Source organism: Pezoporus occidentalis, unplaced genomic scaffold, assembly GCF_034315485.1.
Source record: "Pezoporus occidentalis ecotype Australia unplaced genomic scaffold, CSIRO_AGI_Poc_V1 ctg119, whole genome shotgun sequence".
In the NCBI taxonomy this organism is placed as follows: domain Eukaryota; kingdom Metazoa; phylum Chordata; class Aves; order Psittaciformes; family Psittacidae; genus Pezoporus; species Pezoporus occidentalis.
The window spans coordinates 1999329-2012421 of record NW_026912983.1 but is presented as its reverse complement, the minus strand read 5'-3'; the positions used below and the strand labels follow the sequence as shown (position 1 = coordinate 2012421).

Genomic DNA, 13093 nt, shown 5'->3' with positions numbered 1-13093 from the left:
CTGTGATCAATTAAAGCCTTTTTCCCTTTATGCTTCCACTGACAATAGCACTGGCAGCACCACCCACTATTATGCATTTGAGCTGAGGGAGGGGCTGCTTTTCTCTCTCTGGGTTAACAAATTGTATCGTGGCACAGAGCTAGAGCCAAACTACCTTCCTTTATTCCTGCCTTTTGGGCTAAAACTGCAAGCAGAAATCTAAATAGCTACATCCAACCCAGTGGTAGGTTTTACCTTAACACTCCTTTACAAATTCCTCCTGTAGTGTACCTTCTAGCACTGCAGGTGTATGTGGGTCAGAACTAATACTGCATTCATAGCACAGCTCTGTCGTCAGACTGGGCACTCATCATGTTAGAGGCATAAACTATTATGTTAAGCAGCATTTGGGTGAGCACACAATGTGGAGTGACATTACAACAGAAACAGGAGTGCAAAATGGAGATTTGCCTACCTAAAGGGAACACAGGGCAGTTCAGGGAAACCTCATAATTCTGACCACAGCACCAGGATTAATATTTCTGTTCCTACAAGAAGTGCTGTACATCTCCAGATTCATGAATATAAAAGGCTTCAGAACTATCTCTTACCAGAAACCAGGGTGCTGGGGTATTAGCAGTAGGAAAGAACATCTTTACTGACTAACACTACTGTTTAACACAGGTAGCCTGTGCTGCTTCAATATATACTGAAATCAATAATTCATCAGTAATGTAAAGAGTTCTAAATGTCTGGATGGATACACCAGGCAGAAACAGACTGTTGGATGCAGTTTGAGTGAGAATACAGGGAAGACTGGATCCCCAATTTGGGTAGAGAAATATTTCTACCAAGTGGCTCTGTGTGAGCTGAAGTCATCCCTGTTACCTGCTGGCCAGCACCCTCCTAGGCCTTTCTGGCTCCTGCCCCATCCTTAGGTGCAGTCAAAGAAGCAGAGGAGTTGCAGAAAAGGTATCTATCATATCTTTATTTACATATCATGGGAACACACATGCAACATATCACAGAATTTACTACAATGGAACAGCCTGTCCCTATCTCCTGTTACCAAAAACCTTTATTTCTGGCTCACTAGGAAAACTATCACTTCCCTAGAAAGCTCCTAAAAATAATTCTTAAAAAGAACAGACTTGGCAGGGTAATTAAATGAGTGAGAGCTGCAGGCTGGGATGTCCTGCCACATCCTTGCAGAAACCAGGTGGTTCTCTGGAAGCTAGGAAAGAAGGACTGGATGGTCCCAAAGAAAACAAGTAGCATGTAACAGCTAAGGAATACCTGTCTGTGGCAGTGAACAAGGGAGAGAGCATGAGCTCTGTCAGAGGGGCCCCTCTCACCTTCCTGATGACCTGTTTCCTACCTTTGATTCCACCTGGATGCTACAAGCTTCCTATCCTCAGGAACCTCTGATCCTGAAGGAGGCTCTACCTTTCTTCTCGAGTAATAGTTAAGGGGTAAAGTTTAAGCTCATATCCCTTTTGACCTGAAGGATGGGTCATATCTTGCCTCTGTTGAGAGGAGGAGCTTGCTACCATTAGTAGAATGGTAGTCATGGTCACCTCTTACTAACCAGGAGAGGGAAACCCAGCTCAATGGCAGGAATGTGCTGAGGGAAAGGAGGTGGAACGCAGTCCTGGTACAGAAAAGCCTGAGGCCACTCAATTTACAATGAACACTAGCTTCAGTTTAGTTGGAACGTGGCATGTTCCAAGCCTGCAGCTTCAGTCATTTGCTTGACTTTTCTCCTCTAATTCCCATTGCTAGGTATAAACAGCTTGACCCCAGCTCCTGACCATCCAGTCAGGAATCCCACCCTCCTAAACATTAATGAATGATCCCTGCTCTCCGTTGGCTGACTCGGGCTCCACGCAGCGCCCTTTCCTCCGGGTCACTCTTCGGTTCCGGTGGAATTTGGCATAGCAGCGTAGCCCTATGGAAAAGACACGTGTAAGTGAGCAGGAGGGACCAGGGCTCACTCCAGCAGTAACATCAGACAGTTAGCTCTTGGCCTCAGTTCATAACAGAGCCTGCTGCAAGTGGGGACAGTCCCAAGGCTGGGGTGCCTGGGCTGTGTCAAATGAGATGGCAGAGAAACGCCTCACATGGACAAGGCATATTGCTTTCTGGGCCCTGCTATTCTGCTTGGCTCACTGCTTTGGTGTGGGATTCACTGGCTCAGGCAGAAGTTTTCACTGCCTTCTTGAAATGCCATGAATTATCCTGATTGTTTCCAGTGATTTTATGGAAGTCCTGCTTGGTTTCCCCCTATTACTTCCCATTACTGTCTAAGTGAGCTCTCCACTGGGAAATTACTATAGACTTGATGTGCAGCAGCAATGGCAAGGCAGCTACCCTTGCTATTTATTTCCCTGAAGCTTCAGGAGAGGAAGGAAGAGACTTAGAAGCATTATTACTGGGAGGTCCGATTCAAAGCTCACTCTCCTTCAGTTTCTGTTTTGGATGCTTGAAGCTCAGGGTCTGATGGAAGCTATCTGATATAGCATTGATGAACACTAGGGTGGCAAAAAAGGCATATTAGTTGTAAGAAACATGCGAAGTTATTCTCCCATGGAGAGTGGGAAGGCAATGGGAGCCTCTGCTCAGGGTAACTCATCACTTTCTGACACTGACTGATTTATCTTTTGGTGTCTATTGCCTGACTTTGCTACACCAGAATGAGAGCTACTTGGGCCAGACAGGGTGCAGGCTTTGTGTAAATGATTCGTATGAAATGCAATTCAACAGATTTTCAATGGATTTTCAGTTTGGTCTATGGGGTTGGCAGGAGGTGATTTGGTCATCCTAGAAACTGCAGCTCTTTTTCCTTCCAGAGCAGGCAGCAGCAGCAACAGTGCCAGCACCCCCAGAGTGGGGAAGACTGAGGATTTATAGCTTTTATAATGAGACAGCCCATAAACTGTCCTTGAGTACTTGTACACAGGAGACCCAGCCAATGTCACAGGTCACTGAGCAGCCCTTTGGAGTGCATGTCCCTGGGCTACTCTGTGACCCACTGCTTTAAAGTTGGGTTTCTGCCCCTCATTACCAATCCCCCCAGGGCAGTCAGGCCTCCCAAAAGGAGAGCACACAAGATCAGAGCTCTGCTCTTATCTTAAGAATCTTGTCTGTCTTATGTGGACACTGTATCTCTGGGGATCTTTTTAATGCTACAGAGGATGCACATTTGGCATCAACTTATAACTAGCGTAAGGCTAAAGCAGGGCCAGGGGCAGCCCTCATTAGGCTTGCAGAAACACTTTTCTATGCTAATCTATCAGGACATCATCTCTGATGAGGACCTTCAAGTGTTAACATCACACACTCAAGGTGAACACTGTCATTTAACATTGCAACTCCAGGAAAGCAGTCTGCTTACCTGGGTAAAAAGTAGGTGACTGACCTGGTCAGAGTCACTAAGTACCTAACACAGGTCACAAAGCTTGGTAACCAGAGTTTTGTTCTAGCCTGGACCTGATCCTGAACACGTTCAGACTAGTAGAGTGCCTTTCAACATCTTCATAATGCAACTGTCTATAAAGGGCTGTGGATCCTCCAGAAATAGGTTTAAGAAACAAAAGTCTGTGTCCTGTACACACCTACTAAATTGCTACAAGTTCAGTTGAAATTAACTCAGGAAAGCTGAGGCATAAGGTCATTCAAAACAAGGAGAGTAGGCTGCTTTTGTAACCTGTGATAATTGAAAGCATCATTAAAGTGTTAATATATTATGGCTTCTTCTGTTAGGGTTATAAATACTGGGATTTTTGTTCTCAAGAGGGAAAACAAGTTGTCTCAATGGTCACATTGTTAATCAGTGGCAGGGAAAGGCTAAAAGCAACAGAGCTTGGCTTCTATTTTCATGTACAAATCACTATTCTGAGTCACCACAGCCAGCTATGAAGCCAGCTGGAAGGGGGAGAGCAAAGAGCTGAGCTTACCTTCAGTGCACATACAGTCATCATAACACTTGTTGTTAAGGCCTCGATTGTGTGGTTTGCAGAGGTGCTCACGCAAGTCACAGCAAGAGCCTGCAACACAGGAACAAGGCTCAGCACAGCTCATTTATCCCCCTTCCCCTGTAGGGCTATTGACCCCCACGACAGCTCAATGGTACAGGCATTATCTGTCTCAACACACCTAGAGAGCCTCTGCTCTTCCCTCTGCATACTGCTTCCTACCAGTATTAGAAATCAGGATGTTGTATTAGAACCTGGGCTAGGTTTCAGACAACCTCATGTTTGGAGGAATGACTCCATAAAGCTGATTCTGACCTGGGAAGCAGTCAAGGTGATGATCACAGGGCTCTCCTTCAGCCATCACTGTTTCATTTCCACTGGTGGGGCTCTTACTGCGGCGTTTTTCTGTGGAAAACAAACAGATCCCAACAGAAAATTTCGTGCTAGTGTTTTCATTTTGGAGACTATATTGTTCCAGGGAAAAACAGCCTCAAACTTGTGGAGTTTGAACTCTAAACCTTCATCTCCTCCCTATTTCTCAACCCTCCATCTATCATTCTTCCTCTGCCCTCAAACTATGCATCCAAAATGAGAAACATGCTGAAACTGAGTACAAAACAATCAGCATTATGCTTTTTCTCTTTCCCCACCACTATGATCTCACATCCTTCATCACTGCTGTGAATACTAATAAGGGATGAACCTTACACAAGGACCTTAGGAAAGGGGACAGGGAGGTTTAGCACCTTTCTTTTTAGCAGATGGCCACATTTCTGGTTTGAGATCCTCATAATCTGTCCAGTCAAAGAGTGCCATATCTAGGGTGGGCATCACATCCCCATCTTGCCTGAGGCGGGCCTGCAAACCACAAGAAACCAAACAGACAACAGATTACACTTGTGTAGTGACCCTGAAGTCTCTGCAAATTGCCCTGATGCTTTAGACATTAAAAAAGACTCTAAGATTCCCCCACTCCATCCCTGTCTTGTTCGTTGGGAATTCTTGTCATCTTCAAAAGGGAAGAGCTTTCCCGTGTTGCAGCTGAAGCCAAGAGGGAAGTTTCCACTATGTGAGGACAAAAGGCAAGCAAGGAGCATTAGAACATGCTGCCTCTCCAGCAAAGTGCTCCTACTGCTTCTCTGGTACTTAAAACTGAAAGATAAGGGAGAAGTAGGGCAAGGAAGAGGAGCAATGAAAGGAAATGTTTGTGAGGAAGAGGTGTTTTGATGTCTCCAAGACAGAAAGCTGCTTTTGAGCCAGGACTCTGGTGTCAAGCAAGCACTGACCTCTGACTGGAAACAAAAAGGAAACTGGACCTTATCTGCAGGATATGTCTGCATCAGAGGTACAGTGCTGGCTCTTTACCTGTGACCGTGGTGATGTGGCTGGAAGAACAGGAGGCTCTTCTGTGGAAACAGCTAGTTCCAGTGCAGTGATGAGAAGCATGGTGGGAGTCAGACTTGTAGCTTCCTCTGCCTGCAGGTGTTGAAACTGTTCCTCAAAGCTTTCAGGTTTCTTGTACAGGGGGCTTGGCCCAGCATCAGGAGTCTTCCCTGCAGAAGGCAATAGGTATAGTAGCATTAGCTTTCTCATCCCTTTTCTCCCTGACTGCCATAGATTCTAGTCAAAGGAATTCAGATTTCATCATCGGTTTTCCACCACCCTGAACTCCTGTTCAGACCAGTGTAAAACAGTCTCATGTGCTATTAGATCAGGTCCAGAATATATGCATCTTGATTTTTACACTCTTAAGTTGTACGTAATGGTCTAGTGAGAGGTGTCCCTGCCTATGGTGTGGGGATTGGAACTAGATGATCTTCAGGACCTTTCCAATCCAAACCATTCTTCGATTCTATAATCATACCTTCGTGAAGATGCATCTATCTCATGCCCAAGAAGCAAGGAATTTCTTCTTCTGGTCTCAAGAACACAAAATGTACCTGATTAACCCTTTTAAAACCAATGGATTAAGCTGCTGCAAATGCATGTGAACACATTCTCATTTGATTTTAGTAGTGGGTTAGCTCAAGTGAGGACCTACCTAACTTGAAACAAGAATATCTTCACAGCCTAACCCCTACTTTTACAAAGTATTACTTTAAATATAGCCCTTAAATTAAACCAAAGAAACAAGGCCTGTTTTGTAGTCTGCAAATGGTGTTTTAAACCAGCTTTGTTGCATACTGTTCTATATTGCTTAACATGAGTTGTTTAGTCAGTCCCCTGAGAAAACAACAGAGCTCTTCGTACTGATGCAGAGAGGAGTGATAGCTGGAACTCAGGAATACTGACACCCAGAACTCAACAGATAGTAGATTGACACAAATCTCCTGCTTTAATAGAACTAAAGATGTACCACACCATGCCACAGAGGCACACACCCACAACTGGACCTGCAAAGGGAACCAGTCCCAGTCAAACACAGCAACATTTTGAAGCAATTAGGGCAATTTCAGCTCTGCAAAATTAATATTTTTTGTAGTTCAACATAAATATAGCAAAATACAAACTCTGATGAGAAGAAATTGATCTTCAAGCAGAGTAGTGGTTTGTATTATTTCTAGTTCTCATCATGCTTCGAAGACAGTGATTGAGCATGGCTTGGACATGTTTGTTCGTAAATTGAACCATTTGCTAACAAACCAAAGCAGGCCACCCCAAAACAACCCCTCAAGTCCTTGGAACGTTCAGAGCTCCCCTTTAAGGCAAACCAGGTCATTTCCACAACATTGAGGCCAGCAGTAAAAACCTCTGGTTCTGGAGCTCCCCTTTTTTCTCGTGCCTCTTTTGTTTGGCAGATTTCTTCCCAGAGCAGGCACTCATCCCACACCCTCCACACCCCCATGTGGCTCAACCACAGCTGCATCTTCTTGCCCTCACACAGTGACCCACCAGCCCTGGAACTCAAATACCTCGGTGGTGTTTCAGCCTGTCCCTGCGGCTGTGGCGCCGATGTTCTCGGTTCTGTTTCTTTCCTCTCTCAGACCCAGGGGACTGGTTCTCCCTCTCAGGGTACGGGAGCTCGAAGCCCAGGAACACATCCTTGTTCTGTTTCAGGGCTGCCGGCTGTCCCTCTGCCGCCAGCTCTTCCATGGCTGGAGCTCCGCTACCCATTCTGAGGGCCTCTTCCCCCTCTGGCTGCCCTTTAGAAGGCATGGCCATGGCATGGACTCTCTCCTTCTTGGCCAAGCCATGCTTGTGGTGGTGGCCGCTTCTGGGCTGCTGCAGCCACATGTCTTGGTTTTGAAGATGGTTGTTGTTCTCTGGGACATTTTTGAGCTTCGTGCCAGGGTCCACGGAGACTGCAAGGCTGATGTCAGGAAGAACCAGCATGCACAGGAAAAGGAAAGGAGAGAAGGCGGAAGAAATTGCCATAATCCTGGGTGCTCTGCCTCTCCTGCAATTAAAACCAATAAAGTAAGCAACCTCTAGGGACTGCAAAGGCAAGCCAGATTCAGGCCTAAGACACTTAGGTGAAAACAGTTACGGTGTTCAAAGCTAGAAGTGAGTTCTTCCCTCCTTGGTTACAGCCCTGGTTACGGCAGCAGAGACACACGTGCAGGGCCTGCAGCCCTGAAGGGTCCCAGTTTCATGTGCAAATGAGGGCCATCAATCAGCAGGACACTTCCCTTTGATTCCTCAGCGGCCCCCTACCCTCCCATTCACAGCCCACCATATGAGGGGCTGGGACTGGCTCTTGTGGGCCACAGCTCCAGCACAGCACCAGCTGCCTGGCCAGAGCTGTTCCTGCCAGGCTGGCATCCCAGGCTTGGCTGGCACTGGCCCCTCCTCACTGCTGGTGTCCTTGCAATGAAGATGTCAAGATGAACAGAACTGGAAGCAGATGGCAGCCTCGAAGGACCAGCAACAGCCCCGAGCAGCTCAAGATAGAGACACATGTACATGAACACACGTACTGCTTCAGAGTGGCTGAAGCTGGGCAAAGGGAAGAAAAAGCTCTGGAGATTTTGTGCTGATGCCTCACAGAGAAACAAATCTGCTGTCAGCAGAGCAGGAGCTGCTGGCCCAAAGATCAAGGGGCAGGGAGGCAGACTGAGCTTGTCCCACTTTCCCTCCTTGACCCCGCACTGGTCACCACCTCACCCCACACCAAGGTGAGCCTGTCACTGGGAGGATCATGTAAATCCAAGGAACACTGAGGCCGAGTCCCTCAGCACAGTGGCTGCAGACTGTTCTCATTCATTCTGCTCCGCTGGGTCTTCCTTCATCCCTGTGTTTATGCCATCAAACGTGGCTTTGGGACATTGCAGATTAGATTTCTCTCATTCAGTTACTCTCCACCATCCTTTCCCACAAAAAGGGGAAAAGCATTTTCAGCATTTCCAGTGCAGCCTTTCACTTTGCAGCAGCTTTCTCAGATTGTCCCTCCCAATCTGGGCAGCTTAAAGCCAGTTTCCTGTTACTGTCAGAAAACCAAAGCTTTTTTGGTTTAACGTTTGAGAAAGCCTATCACAGTTACAGCCACAGCTCTTCACTCAACCTCCTCCCCATCTTTCCTGCACCCCAGCATCCAGTTGCACTAGATTTCCACCTGCCTGTTCACCAGCTGAACCACATTGCTCCATGGTCACAACAGCTTGTGTTTCCCTGCTGCTTGACCAGCAATGGTCACGTCTGAAGGACAGCAGGTGGCATTCTTTGAGGCCAATCTCTGAGTTTTTGTGGAGCTGGCAGGAGACAACCTAAGAATAACACCTGGCTCTTCCTTTCCTCTTTTTGTTCAACCTGAGACAGATGTGGAGGGGTTTGAGTCAGTGAAACCTCTGCCATCAGAGTAGCCCCAGCCTCCTACAGCACCTGGGGATCTTAGAGGGAGATGCCTTCATCCTCTTGACTGAATACTATGAATAGTATTTTATTGGCAGCTACTTGGGGCAAAGGAAAACCAGACTGACAGCTAAATCTATTAGCAAAGCACTTGAAGTCCTACTCCAAAACCAACGGGACAAATAGCAACCCAGCAAAACCCAAGCTCTGCATCCACAGTCTGGTTTTTCCTAGGATTTTCTCTTTGAGAGAGCAAACCAACTGGATCAAGGCATCACTCAGAACAACTCAAAGATCTAGAAACAGCATCTTACCTTTTCATCTGTAGGCAAAATGCTAAGAGTGCAAGTGCAAAGAGAATACAAGGTGAGCATCTCCCATCTCCCTCACACAGCCCTTTGATGGTGAACCTGACAGGCACATTAGCTGCAGATTCTGGCTTTCAGCAGGACCAGAAAGCAGCTAAATGCTTCAGGGCAGTTAAACAGAAGGTCTGCTTCAAAGTACAGGGGGTATTTATTCAAGCTGCCCAGCTGTTTTGTTGGCATGGCACAGGATGAAAGTGGAGCTCGAGCACAGGGTTGCCTCATCTCAGCACTGGCTGAGAGGGCAGGATAACACACTGTGCTACGGGGTCTCTGGGAATCACACATTAATGATGCAGATAAACACCTCTGCTGCACCGTGGTCAGGGAGAGCTGAGCTGCCTGTCAAACCAAAACAGTGTGTGGAAAAGTTTTGGTACCTTAGGTTACTGCAGCACTGCTGTGCTAGGGACACAGCCTGCTCTTAACCACTTGTTTTCAGGCTCTGATCTGTCTTTAACTTTAGAAACCTCTTCTGACCTCCTTCATTTTCCTTACCCTACAGAAGCAGTAAAATTCACACTTCCAAAAGGCAGCTCGGTAACACAACAGCATCCCTAGCTCTTCTCTGTGCTCAGGTCCCTCAATGTCTGAGCAACAAGGGAAACTCCACCTTCAACTCTTTGAGGACCACGGTCCACAAAAGACAGCGGTAGCCTCAGACTTGCTGATGTGGGTGTCAGAGATGTTCTCACACTGCTGATGCACCTCTTCTTAAAGGGTAAATCCTGCCCTGAGACATGTCAGGCGGAAAGAGGTCTGAAAGGTGCCTTTCTTAAATTGCTCTAAACCAAATACACACAAGTGCAGAATCCATCCTCTTCTTAGGGTTCATATATTAATAAAGGATATAGGGGAAGTACTTTACCAACTTAAACTGCCCTTATAGCTTTTCACAACCCCAGACCTGCATCCCCCTTACTCCACCCAATGCCTTGCACTTCCTTTCACACCCTCAGGATTACAACCACCTGCCTCCCGAGGTAGCTGCTGCTACTAAGGAGAAAATGTGTAAAGCAAACATAAGGCCTTAGAGCTACCCGGGGTGCAGGCTCAGGGCTGATGAGTGAGTTGCAGTGCTGTCTCTCAGCCATTATTTCAGTCCATTTTGGGTTAATACTGGATGGTCACAATCCTGTAAGGGAAATTAGGGGCGGTTTTTGCATCTTGGGTAATTTTCCCTGTGGGGAGTCTCTTTCTCTGGACTCTCCTGTACAATTGCTATTACTCTGCTCTCTGCTTGTAATGCACACAAACTCAGGCATTTTTTCCCTGTATAAATACAGTTATGTCACTTGGATTTGGAAATAGGCTCTGAAACGGCCCCTGCTGTAATTGTTTCTCATTCCACAAAGCAGGAACATCAGCTCAGCTACGTTCATTCGCATATCTCACTTAAACCATGATACCTGACAGTCCTAGCTTTAACTTTTCATGTTCTTCATGTCACAGCCAAGAGGCACAGAAGTCTTGAACTGAGAAATAGAGAATATCAAGACCCTTTGTCACTCCAGACCGCAAATGGTGCGGTTTGAATGCTCAAGGGCTGAACCAAGCTAAACCCAAGCACGTACGCTGGGACAGATTTCTCTTTGGCTCTGATAAGCTCAGACTTTGGCAGATTTCCTGGACTCCAGACAAGCCCAAGCTGCAGCAATAGACACAGTGCATGTGCATCTACATGGGTGCTCTATGTATGTGCATGTGTGGCAGGGATGCTAGACAATAAACCCAGCTTTGTGTGCCAGGCTCCCTGTAAATAAGAAGCCACAGGGTGATGGATGGGCTTGGGAAGGCCTGGAGCAGAACGGATGGGGTAGGCTCTGGTAGCTGACATGCAGAGAGCTGGCTGGAGCCAGGAGGATGGCATTGTGCAGATAAATGAGATTTCACTTCCCTGCTGGGTCTCTTTCCATCTGTTTTTCTGTTTCTGAAGGCAAATGCTGGGAAGCTTCATAATCTGCCAAGAGACCTTCCCATTTCAAAGGGTGCTCTCCCAGCTTCCTCCCACCCCCAAAAGCACACAGGTAATCTTATATGCACCCTTTTCTTTCCCTGCCCAGGGTAAAAGTAACAATACTTTTCTTCTCTCCAACATTTCTGAGTCCCCTGCTCACCAATCTCCAGTTCTTTTGGGTCCCTCTTTGGAGCTGCCCTTTCTTAGGTTTCCCGTATCCATCATCACCTTTCCTCCCTACTTGGCCATTCATATTTATCTGACTCCACAGATTCCTTGTCCCCTGTGACCGTGTTTGGTGCGAGAAGGACAGAGCAGCTCAGCAAGTCACACTGTATTGGAGGAGAAGAGGGGCACATGAATGAATATGCAGTACCCTCTGCTCTGCTTCCCTCTGGGACTTCCAGAAGTGGCTGACACAGCCATCAGAGGCGTCCTGCTATCAACCAGAGTCTACGCTGCCCAATAATGAGATTAAAATAGCAATGAGGCTGAGATTAGCATCCAAGATATAGTCACTTGCTGTCAGCACAGCAGAGAGGACTCTCCAGTTTAATGCACAATGCCGAGTGACAAATGAGACACAATCAATAGCAGAGGTCGTTGCTCTCCCGGCTGGAAAGCACCCGCCGGTGTGACAGGGAGAACAGGGGCACATTGAGCCCGATCCTCACTGCTGGGAGAAGTGGATGTGTCCCGCCTGGCACAACAGCCAGGCTGTGCTTTGCCCCTTTTTCCTTGCGTGTCATTCTCCCTTTGAATCAAAAGGCATGGGATTAATGCCTCCTTCTGCAAGGGAGAGGAGCTGGGGATACAAGCCCCTTTCCATTAAGCCTTTGGTTGACGGGAAGACTTCAGGTGTGAATTGGATAAACGTCACTTAAATCCCACAAGATGAATTACCAGCTGTAATAAGCCATTAACTGATGCCAGATTGATTTAATTCAGAGGCGAGATCTCACTTTTACCAGCAGAGAACAACCCCCGGGTACTCAGGGGCTCGGTGCACGGGAGCGCCCGGCTCCGCAAGCACAATGACTGGGTGGGAAAAGCTCCCTTCAGTGCTCAGCTACTTTCAGAGCCGGGCCGTACCCCTGCGCTGCCGCTGCCGGGGAAGGGGGGACCCATCTCGGGGCTGGGGGGAGCTTGCAGGAGCCCCTGGAGTACCGGGCACCTGGGGCGCTGGGACTCCTTCCCCGCACACCCCTGCAAGGTGCGCGGCGCTGCACAGCGGGACCGGCAGTGCCCGGAGCCGGCTCCCGGCACGGGTGACAATGGACGGGGCTGGCTGAAGGCACCGGGCACCGGCGCTGTCCGAGCTCGGGACTCGGCTCCGCCACCGGGGGCACCGCGCTGGGGGTGTCCGTTACCCCCCAGCCTTTGTCTCCTGGGGGGCGCACGGAAAGTGGGAAAGTGCCCCCCGCTCCCCGCAGTCCGTGCGGGAGCAAAGGGAGGTCAGACCGGGGGAGTTACCCCCGGGACTGGGCGCGGGGTGAGCGCGGAGCGGGCAGCGCTGCCTACCTGTGCGCGGCTCCTCGGTGCGGGCTGAGCCCGGCGGGCAGGCGGGGCAGGACAGCGGCGGTGCGAGGGGAGGCAGCTGTGGCGGGGGGCAGCGGGTGCTCAAACCCGAATGCAGGAGGAGGAGGAAGAAGAAGAGGAGGAGGAGGAGACAGGGGGAAGGCAGTGGGGGAATGTGGAGAGGAGCCGGGGCCGCCGGGAATCCCGAGGGATTGGGGTGCATGGTGCGGGGGAGGTGGGGCTGGGAGGGGCGCGGGGGGACGCAAGAGGCGGGTGATGCGGGATGCTCCGGCGGGCTGGAGGCAGGAACAGCCCCTGCCCCAGGCAGGCACCGGGGCGGACAAAGGACGGAGACAAAGGCGGGGCGGCCCCGGGGGCAGGTTCCCGCTCACCTGCGCGGGGCGGGGCAGGGTCCCCGCTGCCCGCAGGGGCTGCCCCGTGTTACGATAGCGGGGTGGGACACGGGGCTGTGGGACCGGGGTCCCCCCGCTCCCCGCACCGGGTCCCGCTGC

General features: G+C 49.1%; 1 protein-coding gene across 1 annotated transcript; it reads right to left on the bottom strand.

Annotated features, from left to right (window-relative positions):
* Positions 1–952: 952 nt before the first annotated feature.
* On the bottom strand, positions 953–12823 carry DRAXIN (dorsal inhibitory axon guidance protein). The gene is made up of 7 exons (XM_062605057.1): positions 12585–12823; positions 6866–7350; positions 5319–5506; positions 4700–4811; positions 4269–4358; positions 3936–4025; positions 953–1927 (listed from the first exon to the last, which is right to left on the bottom strand). Exons 2-7 carry the CDS (start codon positions 7326–7328, stop codon positions 1815–1817), a joined length of 1056 nt encoding a protein of 351 aa, XP_062461041.1. The 5' UTR covers positions 7329–7350; positions 12585–12823; the 3' UTR covers positions 953–1814.
* Positions 12824–13093: the final 270 nt, after the last annotated feature.

Excerpts from the sequence above, each read along its gene's own strand:
- DRAXIN (XM_062605057.1), bottom strand. The coding sequence starts at position 7,328 with ATGGCAATTTCTTCCGCCTTCTCTCCTTTCCTTTTCCTGTGCATGCTG. Across the intron at positions 4,812-5,318 it reads CCACATCACCACGGTCACAG|GCCCGCCTCAGGCAAGATGG; the intron begins GTAAAGAGCCAG and ends TGTGGTTTGCAG. Across the intron at positions 1,928-3,935 it reads TGACTGTATGTGCACTGAAG|GGCTACGCTGCTATGCCAAA; the intron begins GTAAGCTCAGCT and ends TCTTTTCCATAG.